The sequence below is a fragment of the Pituophis catenifer genome, unplaced genomic scaffold (assembly GCF_029215685.1).
Source record: "Pituophis catenifer annectens isolate HBS135680 unplaced genomic scaffold, rPitCat1.0.hap2 SCAF_14, whole genome shotgun sequence".
NCBI classification, from domain to species: domain Eukaryota; kingdom Metazoa; phylum Chordata; class Lepidosauria; order Squamata; family Colubridae; genus Pituophis; species Pituophis catenifer.
The window spans coordinates 13,176,287-13,188,518 of NW_027256894.1; the positions used below are offsets into that span (position 1 = coordinate 13,176,287).

Genomic DNA, 12,232 nt, shown 5'->3' on the forward strand with positions numbered 1-12,232 from the left:
ACAGATTAGCCATCAATAGACACATTAAAAACAATGGCGACCATTTGCCTTAATAATCTTAAAGTGGAAATCAACGTAGAATGAGATGTACAACAAGACGATGCAATATCACCTATCCTTTTCTCAGCCTGCCTTGAAGAAGCATTTCTCAAACTAGACTGGGCAAAAGATGGAATAGACATCCACGGCACCTCCTTAAATCACTTCAAATTTGCAGATGATGTTTTTCTAAGAGCTAGGTGACGCAGTGGTTAGAATGCAGTACTGCAGGCTACTTCTGCTGACTGCCGGCTGACTGCAATTTGGCAGTTCGAATCTCACCAGGCTTAAGGTTGACTCAGCCTTCCATCCTTCCGAAGTTGGTAAAATGAGGAGCCAGATTGTTGGGGGAAAGAGGCTGACTCTGTAAACCGCTTAGAGAGGGCTGTAAAGCACCGTGAAACGGTATATAAGTCTAAGTGCTATTGCTATTACTAGTGCTATTCTCATCTCACAAGACCAGAAGAGCTACAAAGAATACATTCAAGAGCTGCACAAAGCAGGGGAACCATTGGGCTCCAAAATAAACCTGAAAAAGAGCCAGTTCACTAATGAAAGAAAAAAATGTTGTACCTGGAGAAGAATTAGACATGGTAGACCACTACATATTCCTTGGCCAATGGATCTCAGTGGAAGATGACACAATAAGGGAAATCGAACAGTGTGTTAAATGTGGTTGGCAGGCAAGCTAAGCATAATTTTCACGAAAAACCTATGCTTGAAGAGAAAAGTGAGTGTCTGCTACCTGCTCTAACATATGCCAGTGAAACATGGACACTAACCTCACAATCGATCCAAAGGCTACGAGTGGCACAAAGAGCCACGGAAAGATACATGCTCAGCATTACAAGACAAGATAGAAAGATCAGCACACGGATTAGAGAACAAACGAAAGTATACGATATCATCAAGATAGTAAAAGGATTGAAATGGAAATGGGCTGGTCCCATAGGAAGAAAAACTGATGGCAGGTGGACCAAGGGGGTCATAGAATGGATCCCACTTGATCAAAAGCATCCATGAAAGAGACCCAAAACAAGATGGATCGATGACATCAAGTATGGCAGGCACAATCAGCAAAAGAAAGCTCAGGACCGTATGGCTTGGAAGCATGCAGAAGAGCCCTTCATCCTGCAGTGGACAGACAATGGCTAAAATGATGATGATGATGATGATGATGATGATGATGATGATGATGATGATGATGATACACATCAACAACATCTACAGACTATGCAAAAGAAACAATCAACCAGCCCAAAAGAGAATAAAAAGACTCCAGCACCTGTCCACCAGCAATCCGCACCCAGATCAGCATAGATCAGTGATGGCTAACTTTTTCGGGACTGAGTGCCCAAAGCGTGCATGCACATGCCTGAATGTGCATGCATGCGCCTGAACCCCTAAGATGCAATGCGCAGGCAGCTCACGCACACACCCACACCCATGTGCGTTTGGCCCCCCACATGCGTCCCACATGCACATGCGTGTGTGGCCCCCCCACATGTGACCTGCCCCCCATACATGCATGACAGAGACCCAAAGACCAGCTGGTTGGTAGACGGTGTGCGCGGCGGAGCTGAACTGGGGCGACGGTTCGTGTGCCCAAAGAGTGGGCACTGCGTGCCACCTCTGGCACATGTACCATAGGTTCGCCATCACAGACATAGATTAACTCCAAGACTAACATCAGACCAACGATCAAGTCAACAATACCCCAATCAAGAAACTTCAAAAGAAGCCAACAATAAACAGCCCAACCAAAGAACCTCTAAGACCAATCCCACCAGCACTGACCAGGCAAACTACTGGAATATAAACTGAGAGCAAATCAGGCTCCTTACTAGCATTGATGCTGTTACCTAGTTGGGTAAGGAAACATCTGCAAGGAAACAAGCAAGCACAGAGAACACCTGTTGTGACCTAGGTTTACTGAGTCATTACAAGACATAATTAATCCCAAACAAACCTATTTTATTGTAACAGCTGAGAATTACGTTCATTCCCAGCTGAGTCCCAATTAGTTGCAAAACAAGTCCTTCGGAAGAAGTCCTTCAGGATAATCAGCAACCTTTGTCTTCTTTGACACCCTGCCAAAGGCCTTACTTGGCAAAGCCCCACGAAGTTCAGAAACAAACAACAGATGCTGACTGGAAACAGAGTTAGCAACGTTGCCTTCCTGCAAAAGGCCCCAAGTGCCTTTGTTTTTCTTTTAAGCCTAATGGCCCCGGCCCCATCTCTGCCTCCAACGCAGAGCCCTCGTCCGGGCCTTCCCTAGACTCCAGGACTGGCCCATGTTCCTCCCCAGCCTCCTCACTGTCTGGCTCCGCTGCCAGCTGCACAGGCTGCTGGCGGACCACAACAACACCAAGGAGCCCTCGTGTTGCCTTTCCACAGCCAGTGTCTCTGCAATGGCAACAAAAATTGAGTTCATCTCACACTCCATAACACTGCCAGTTTTTGGCTGCTGCGTAGCAGCAAGGACCCTTTAAAATTTCTCATTAAAAGAGGGCAAGAGAGAAGGTTGGCAGGCTGGCTGGCTGGCTGGGAGGGTGTCGAGGTGGAGTGAGAAACCGAGCAAGTCGTTACATATTAAATTAACCCAAGCGAGATGCAACGGCGGAAATTGTAGCGTTTGCTTTTGAAAAACTCCCTGTTCTCCTTGGAGAGGAGCAGAACAAGTTCGCCCTATGTGTGCATAACTAGAATTACTCCGGTCTCCATCCATCTGTGTGTACAAGCTGTTTCTGCCCATCTTCCCTCAATAGACTTACAGTGCAGACATATAGAAGCTTTTTTGTTGAGCCATGGAATAGATTTGGCCTTTAAAAAAAAAAATTATATAATGGGGATCATCCAGCTTTTTTTTAAAAAAAAAAACAACTATTCATAGCAACTGCGCACGTACACACCAACCTCTGTATAGGAGAGTAAGAGAGGATGGATTGTGTCTTCTTTTTAGATAACATGCTGTTGGACCTGAAAGAAATTCAAGGGGGTAGCTCATGAGATTACCATAGGCCAGCTATCTTCACATGGAACACCAGGTTAGAATTAGAATTGCAGAAAAAACAATTGCTACCAACCTGCCTTCCATTGAGGACCTGTATACTGCACGAGTCAAAAAGAGGGCTGTGAAAATATCTACAGATCCCTCACATCCTGGACATAAACTGTTTCAACTCCTACCCTCAAAACGACGCTATAGAGCACTGCACACCAGAACAACTAGACACAAGAACAGTTTTTTCCCGAACGCCATTACTCTGCTAAACAAATAATTCCTTCAACACTGTCAAACTATTCACTAAGTCTGCATTACTATTCATCTTCTCATTGTCCCTATCACCCATCTCCTCCTACTTATGACTGCATAGCTGTAACTTATTAGCTTGTATCCTTACGATTTATACTGATTGTTTCCTAGTATGATTTGATTGCTTATTTGTACCCTATGACTATCACTAAGTGTTGTATCTTATGATTCTTGACAAATGTATCTTGTCTTTTTATGTACACTGAGAGCCTATGCACCAAAGACAAATTCCTTGTGTGTCCAATCACACTTGGCCAATAAAGAATTCTACTCTATTATGCTCCAATGGGACTGGATTGCTTGGGGTTCATTACACTATGGGAACCTTGCCATGTCTATGAAGGAACAGGTGGAAGATCATTAAAGAGAGAAGCAACTTAGAACTAAAGAGAAGTTTCCTGACAGTGAGAACAATTAATCAGTGGAATGGCTTGCCTCCGAAGTTGTGGATGCTCCATCACTGGAGGTTTTCATGAAGAATTGAATGCCATTTGTCTGGAATAGTATAGGCCTCCTGTTTGAGCAGGGAGTTAGAATAGAATAAAATAACAGAGTTGGAAGGGACCTTGGAGGTCTTCTAGTCCAACCCCCTGCCCAGGCAGGAAACCCTACAGACAAATGGATATCCAATATCTTCTTAAAAACTTCCAGTGTTGGAGCATTCACAACTTCTGGAGGCAAGTTGTTCCACTGATTAATTGTTCTCACTGTCAGGAAATTTCTCCTTAGTTTTAAGTTGCTTCTCTCCTTGATTAGTTTCCACCCATTGCTTCTTGTCCTGCCCTCAGGTGCTTTGGAGAATAGTTTGACTCCCCCTTCTTTGTGGCAGCCCCTGAGATATTGGAACACTGCTATCATGTCTCCCCTAGTCCTTCTTTTCATCAGACTAGACATACCCAGTTCCTTCAACCGTTATTCATATGTTTTAGCCTCCAGCCCCATAATCATCTTTGTTGCTCTTCTCTGCACGCTTTCTAGAGTCTCCACATCTTTTTTAGTTGGACCAGAAAACCTCCAAGGTCCCTTCCAACCAGTGGTGGGATTCAAGTAATTTAACAACCGGTTCTCTGCCCTAATGATTTCTTCCAACAACCAGTTTGCCAAACTGCTCAGAAAGTTAACAACCGGTTCTCCCAAAGTGTTGTGAACTGGCTGAATCCCACCACTGCTTCCAACCCTATTATTCTATGTTCTATGGCCGTGATGGTGAACCTATGGCACACATGCCTGAAGTGGCATGTGGAGCCATGTCACCTGGCACGCAGGGTGTCACCCATTCCTCTTCCAGGTTTCTGGTGTGCATGCTAACACGACAATCAGCTGGCCTTTGTGCGTGCAGCAGTGCTGGTCTTCCATTTTCCAGCATGAGCATGCATGCCGGCTAGCTGATCGGCGTGTGTGCATGTGCAGCAGTAACCGGAAAACTTGCTGGATTCATAATTAAACATATACTCTTTCATCAAAATAAATGAGGACCAGTAAAAATAAAAATGGAGGTACCAATAAAGAAGAATATTTGTAGCCCAGGGTTGAAAGGAGAGGTCCTTGGTGCTCTCTGAGCTTGCTTGTTTTCTTTCAAATGTTTCATTACCCAAACAAGGTAACCAAGCTCAGAGAGCATCAAGGACCCCTCATAAAAATGGAGGAGAAATTTATAGCACACCCCCAATTAAAATGTGGCTTCAAAGAAGTAAAGACAGGGATGAAATTCAGCAGGTTCTCGCAGGTTCTGGAGAACCGGTAGCGGAAATTTTGAGTAGTTCGGAGAACTGGCAAATACCACCTCTGGCTGGCCCCAGAGTGGGGAGGGAATGGGGATTTTGCAATATCCTTCCCCCTTCTCCCTGGGAATGGAGATTTTGCAGTATCCTTCCCTTGCCATGCCCACCAAGCCATGCCCACCAAGTCACACCACACCCACCAAGCCATGTCCACAGAACCGGTAGTAAAAAAAATTTAGATTTCACAACAGGACATTTTCCCCCTTCACCCAGTGATTGGCACCAGAAGCATTGGGCAAGATAATTTGATGGCTGTTAAGGTACTGAGAACCTGTTAAGGTTCCTCTAGTAGCTGAAAAGTGATTAGCTTCAAATTCTGGGGAGACAGAAAGGAAAACATGCACACACCAGTAATATAACATGAAAGGAAGAAGAGTAGGTGAGTCAAGGAGTAAAATGCTAGGAGAAGAGACATTTTCTGAGCAAGTGTTGTCCTTTGGCAAATTTTAGGAATGACACTTAGAGAAATATGATATTACAGCTGAAATCCTATTGGCTATAGTAAGCAAGCCATAACTACTCTGATGCCTGAACATCACATAAATCCACTTATGCTTCCATGGAATAGAATAGAATAGAATAGAATAGAATAGAATAGAATAGAATAGAATAGAATAGAATAGAATAGAATAGAATAGAATAGAATAGAATGTTTTACTTTTTATCCAAGTGTGATTAAATATACAAGGAATTTGTCTTGCTGCATACGCTCTCGGAGTACATAAAAAAAAGATACGTTCATCAAGAATCCTAAGGTACAACACTTAATGATAGTCATAGGGTACAAATAAGCAATCAGGAAACAGTCAATATCAATATCAATCATAAGGATACAAACAACAAAGTTACAGTCATACAGTCATAAGTGGAAGGAGATGGGTGATGGGAACAACGAGAAGATTAATAGTAGTGCAGACTTAGTAAATAGTTTGACACTGTTGAGGGAATTATTTGTTTAGCAGAGTGATGGCGTTCGGGAAAAACCTGTCCTTGTGCCTTGTTCTGGTGTGCAGTGCTCTATAGCGTCGTTTTGAGGGTAGGAGTTGAAACAGTTTATGTCCAGGATGCGAGGGGTCTGTAAATATTTTCACAGCCCTCTTTTTGACTCGTGTACAGTGATGGGATTCAAGTAATTTAACAACCGGTTCTCTGCCCTAATGATTTCTTCCAACAACCAGTTTGCCAAACTGCTCAGAAAGTTAACAACCGGTTCCCCCGAAGTGGTGCGAACTGGCTGAATCCCACCACTGCTTGTGTAATATACAGGTCCTCAATGAAAAAAGACAAGCATCTAAAAACATTTTCACAGAGGATTACAGAATAACAGAGTTGGAAGGGACTTTGGAGGTCTTCAACTCACTGCTCAGGCACGAAACCCTATACCATCTCAGACAAATGATTGTCCAGTCTCTTCTTAAAAACAGTCTCCACTGTTGGAATACCCATAGCATCTGGAGGCATCTGAAATGGCCAGAGAAATATTTCTAGTAATACTAAATATGTATAAATTATATGCTCACTGAACAATTTGTACAAATTGCTACTCTCTGATTTCAGACTGAGTGAAGGATGGCCGGGGAAGGGTGTGACTTTATCTAAAACCTGATAAATGTGATGCATGTCAAGGCTCGTGGAAGAGCTAAAAGTTGCCATGAAAAGCAAGGAGTGGGAAAAGTGTCTGCAAGATGAGAGATGCAGAGAGGTGTGAAATTTCTACAACAAAGGGGTCTTAGAAAGAGCACCCAGGGGCAGGGCGCTTTGGGATCCACCCAAACCACAGCCCGAACTGGGGAAGCAGACAGACGTGTCTTTGTGAAGCAGAAAACCTTCGTGTTTGAGTCCCTGTTAAGCTATGAAAAAAAGTTAAGTTGAGTTTTAATTCTAGGTGTGGCCATTTCGTTCATCTGTGGTCTTGTTTAAATGCAGATGTGACTCATTCCGCTCTTTACTCAGGAGCCTACCCACTGGAAAATAATTTATTCCTTTTTTAAAAAAAAAAAAACTGAAAATGAGAAGGTTGTTCCATTCACTTTTAGCCTTGTACAAAATGGTTCTTCTTAAGCATCTTCTATGAGTCATTTGACATAACAACAGCCATCTTGTTTTTGGAAATGGTGAAGTTCTGCGAGGTACCCTGCTCCAACCTGGATGCTCTCAGATAGATAAACTTCATCTCCCATAATTCTCAGCCATTTTGGGAAGCATTAAAGATTCTGGAATTAAATTCTCCACAAACTACACACATTCAGAGGTGTCCTAGTTGTTGTTGTTGTTGTTGTTAGTTGTGAAGTCGTGTCCGACCTATCGCGAACCCATGGACAATGTTCCTCCAGGCCTTCCTGTCCTCTACCATCCTCTGGAGTCCATTTACAATCACGCCGACTGCTTCAGTGACTCCATCCAGCACCTCGTTCTCTGTCGTCCCCTTCTTCTTTTGCCCTCAGTCTTTTCCAGCATTAGGCTCTTCTCCAGTGAGTCCTTCCTTCTCATTAGATGGCCAAAGTATTTGAGTTTCATCCTCAGGATCTGGCCTTCTAAAGAGCAGTCAGGGTTGATCTCCTCCAGGACTGACCAGTTTGATCTTCTTGCAGTCCAAGGGACTCGCAGAAGTCTTCTCCAGCACCAGAGTTCAAAGGCCTCCATTCTTTTGGCGCTCATCCTAGTTAAGAAAGGCTATTCAGGAAAAAAGATGTTGGTCTAGTTCAAGGCAATAGTACCAGATCCAGACTGCAACCTAGATAATAAATTAACCAAGTTACAAACAAACAGAGAGTTTCAAGGATCAGAATTTTAGAGCTCAGTGCTTTATGGTTACTATGTAGTTAACGACTGAATTAGTTTGGGATTTTTGTGTTTGTAAGAGTGTACTTATTCAATGTTAGTTATGGAAAGGTCAGTGATATTGTAATTAGTAATTCAAATATCAGAGTTATAGAGTTCAGTGATTGATAATTATCTATACAGTTCTTTGTAGCAAGGGCACAATGTCATGTAGCAACTATTTTAACGATTAAACGTACATCGCCTTGAAACTTTTGTGTTTGTGTTGTGTTTGAATACGAACAGTACTCATTCAATGTTAGTTATGGAAAGATTGATGATATTGTACTAAAAATGATATTCACATTGACTGGTACAGCTGTGTTTTTATTGTGTGCTTTCTATAATGACTGGGTTGCTGCTGTTTTTAAATTATTATTGCTTTCGACATTGTTACTTTGCTTGTAATCATATTCCTAGCTTGCATAGAAGCTGAAATAACATGGAACAAAATGAATGGAAGTAAGGGTGATTTAATTATTTTTTTTTTTAAAAAAAAGAAGGTCTAATGAACATTTGCAAAAGACTTAAGAATGTGCAATTAACAGAATTCGAATGTGAAAGCAACAGATTCACAGCTAGGAAAAAATTCTCAGGGCTAAGATTATTCTTCAAAATCTCTCTCTTTTGCATATTTCCCTTTAAGAAACAGAATGCAAGAGACAACTCCACAGGCAGATTTGGCTTCCCCAAGCTGCAAGTTAATTTATTAAGTGAACCTGGCGAGACTGGAGGCACTTTTCAAGGCAATGCTTCATTCTGTGCCTTTCATTTTTATCTCCTTCCCTCCCTGTTTTCTACTACAATTAAGTAGCTGACAGACCAGTAAGGAAGGACTTCCCTAAAATAATTGAGGCACCTGATGTTCTAGTCCTCCATGACCTAGAACAAATAGCTGTAAAGTGTCTCAGTTTTGACTTTTGTCGGGTTTTTTTGTGCTCTAACAGTTTGATTGATTTCAAAAATGCCCAGGAGAGAATAGCAGCAAAACAAGACAAGGTTTTTTTTTCCCCCAGCTTTCTCTCCCCCACCCCCACCCAAAAGAAGAAGAAAAAAAAAGAACAGGCTTAATCCAAAATAATTATTTATTTCCTGGGTCCATGGATAGAAAGAGGCAAGACTTGATGGAATACACGGAATTCAGCAGACCTGCATAAATTTTGACTTGTTAAGTGGGACATAGTACAGCAGGCATATGTAGGCAGCTTTTGGGGAACACACTAAACCTGTTTCTTGAATAACTTCTGTTCTTCAGGGATTGTACAATACACCGAATTGTAAATTAACCTACTGAACTGAAGCTTTGTACAAAGCTGTAAGCAACGAGGTGAAGAAACCAAGTTTAAATCTGGCTAGACATGCTTATGTCACTGGGAATGAACAAATGATCTGATTTTGCTCCATTGTGCTGCAAAATGTAAAGGAGGTGGCTTTCGTGAATTTATCTTATCACAATATATAACCAAAATGGGCCAACTCACCATCGGACAATTCAACAAAGAGAAACGCTAAATTAATTTCTACAGAACTGTGGTCTATAATAATAAAATTTTAAAAATCAACCCAGAAATACAAGAATTTCAATGAAAACGTGGTCCCCAATAGAAAAGTACCGTATTTTTCGGAGTATAAGACCCACCTTAGTTTTTGGGGAGGAAAAAAAGAAAAAAGGTGATTGGTGGGTGGATCAGCCTCCCAGAATACCCCCAATCAGCTGTTTCCAGAGGTGAATTTTAGCAAGGTTCGTTGGTTGTGAGCTCTGTGCCTTCCTTTTTTTTTCTGTCTCTGAAACTTCTGAAACTCTGTTTCAGAAAAAACTTTTTTTTCTGCCTCTGAAAGCCTTCGAAACAGAGCTTCAGAAAAAAAGGCTTTTTTTCTGAAGCTCTGTTTGGAGGCTTTTTTTCTGAAGCTCTGTTTCTGAGGCTTTTTCTGAAGGACTATCTGTACTCTATTCAATCTCCTTTCTTTGGTATTGGTATTGGTATAACCTTTTCCGATCTGTTGGTTATTGTGTCATTCTCCAGATTTGTTAGCACAATTTGGTTAGAACCTTTACTGATTCTTCTTTTGTTGCTTGTCATATTATTTTAGATAAAAATAAGGCTTTTATTTTATTTTATTCTATTTCAGAGGCTTTTTTTCTGAAGCTTCTTTCAGAGACTTTTTTCAGCCTCTGAAACCTACGTTTGCGAGGCTGGGCAGGGCTACATTTGAAGTACAAGACGCACCCAGATTTTCACCCTCTTTTCTGAAAAATACGGTAACTGAATGAAACGACTAATACAGTGTTGAATTATCCCATGGCAAATTGTCCTGCAGTGAGTTGGTTGTGGCAAGTTCGTTGATATGAGTTAGCCATGGTGAGTTGTCCTAGACCAGGGGTATCAAACTTAAGGTCCGCAGGCTGGATCCGGCCCACAGGATGCTTAAATCTGGCCTGCGGGGCCACCCTGGAAACAGTGAAGGACCAGCCCATGGTGCCTCTGCCAATGAAAACAGAGCTCAGGAGGGCTGTGTGTGGCCCTCCCAAGCTCCATTTTCTCTGGCAGAAGCAGGGGTGAAATGCTCCCGGTTCGGACTGGATCGCCCAATCTGGTAGTGATGGCGGCGGGTGGTTCGGAGAACTGGTAGCAAACATCCCTGCCCCCCCCCCCATGCCCAGCTGAGCCACGCAATCATCAGAGGCTTTTTATTTTTACTTTTAAAAGCATTTAGAGGTTGTAGAAAAAATGCATTTAAAAGTAAAAAAAAAAAAAAGTTGGCCATGCCCATCCAGTCACATTACCTCCCCACCAAGCCACGCCCACAGAACCGGTAGTAACAAATTTTACATTTCACCACTGGGCAGAAGGTTGAAGTAGGCCAAAAACGGAGCTTGTGAGGGGCACGTGCGGCCCTCCCGTGCTCTGTTTTTGCTGGCAGAGGGTTGTAGGAGGCCGTTGCAGTTGGAAATGGAGCTCAGGAGCCTGTTTTCACTGGCATTTATTCTATAGTCCATTTGTTTGTTTTCCCGCTGCGGTGGCGCAGTGGTTAGAATGCAGTACTGCAGGCTACTTCTGCTGACTGCCGGCTGCCTGCAATTTGGCAGTTCAAATCTCACCAGGCTCAAGGTTGACTCAGCCTTCCATCCTTCCGGGGTAGGTAAAATGAGGAGCCAGATTGTTGGGGTGCAATACGCTGACTCTGTAAACTGCTTAGAAAGGGCTGGAAAGCACTGTAAAGCGGTATATAAGTCTGAGTGCTATTGCTATCAAGAAACCAACTGTGATGGATATAACAGGCTAGACAGGGGGAAAAAAACCCTTAGTGGTAAAATGTTTGGAGAATTTCATTTGTCTTTGGAAAGATTCCATGAAATTGCTTCTACCTTCTCCCTCCTTCATTCCCCATCTCACCAGAACTAAATTGGTGAATTTTGAAAGATGATTTCTGCATCTTTTTATCGGCTCTTTGTAGAAATCCAATAATGTATGGCTTGGTATATTAAGTACACATTATTGTCTGGCTCAGCTTGACCCACATTCTATTCCTCTCCACTTATGCTCTTAAGCCAATTCTACTTTAATATCAATTTATGCCTCATTAGATACCTGGATATGAAGCCAGCTGAGCTCCTGCATTTCGGTGTATTTAGTTTTTAGAGTGAAATTTCAATTCACTGAAGAATTGCTGTAAGTATACTTTGTGCCATGCCTAAGCCAATTTCCTTGTTCAGATGCATCAGAAAACTGTGATTTAATAAACCTTAGCAGCAACAGGCAGCTGCTAATTAGGAGGTGACAATGTCCAGTTTCCAGCTGTGACTAAACACCAGTTTTGAGCAACTCCAGCTGGTCTGAACAATGGGAAGGGATGTGGAAATTCTAGCTCATCAACATCTGGAAGGTTGGACATTATCACCTCTTCATTTAAAGACCGCATTGACTGTAATAGGCAGCGCATCCAAAATATTGAAATGCAGAGTATTTTTCTTCCTTGCCAGCTAGAGAAGGTGAAATCCTAAACACGTCGTTGTATAAACTATTGCTGTCTGTCTATGTGCTTGATATGGACTGCTAAATGGTCCTTGGTTATCGTTTTGTTCATCCTACCAAAAATACTAATTCTTTATCCTCTGTTTGTATTTCAGGAAAAGCATGACCACTTTACTACTAGCATGTGTGTGTTTGCACGTCATCGCTGCAGCCACCTCTGTGGATGTTTTAGGTATGTCCCACCTGGGCCTCCACCTTTACTATGAATTGTAAAACAAAACAGAAGCAATTCAGTGCCTTTT

At 42.3% G+C, this 12,232-nt stretch overlaps 1 protein-coding gene across 1 annotated transcript in view; it reads left to right on the top strand.

Annotated features, from left to right (window-relative positions):
- Positions 1-12,092: 12,092 nt before the first annotated feature.
- ACAN (aggrecan) overlaps positions 12,093-12,232 on the top strand; it is a 56,084-nt gene continuing 55,944 nt past the window's right edge. The window contains exon 1 of the mRNA XM_070953286.1: positions 12,093-12,162. Coding sequence (XP_070809387.1) covers positions 12,093-12,162 — 70 coding nt within the window. The remainder of the gene's footprint in view (positions 12,163-12,232) is intronic.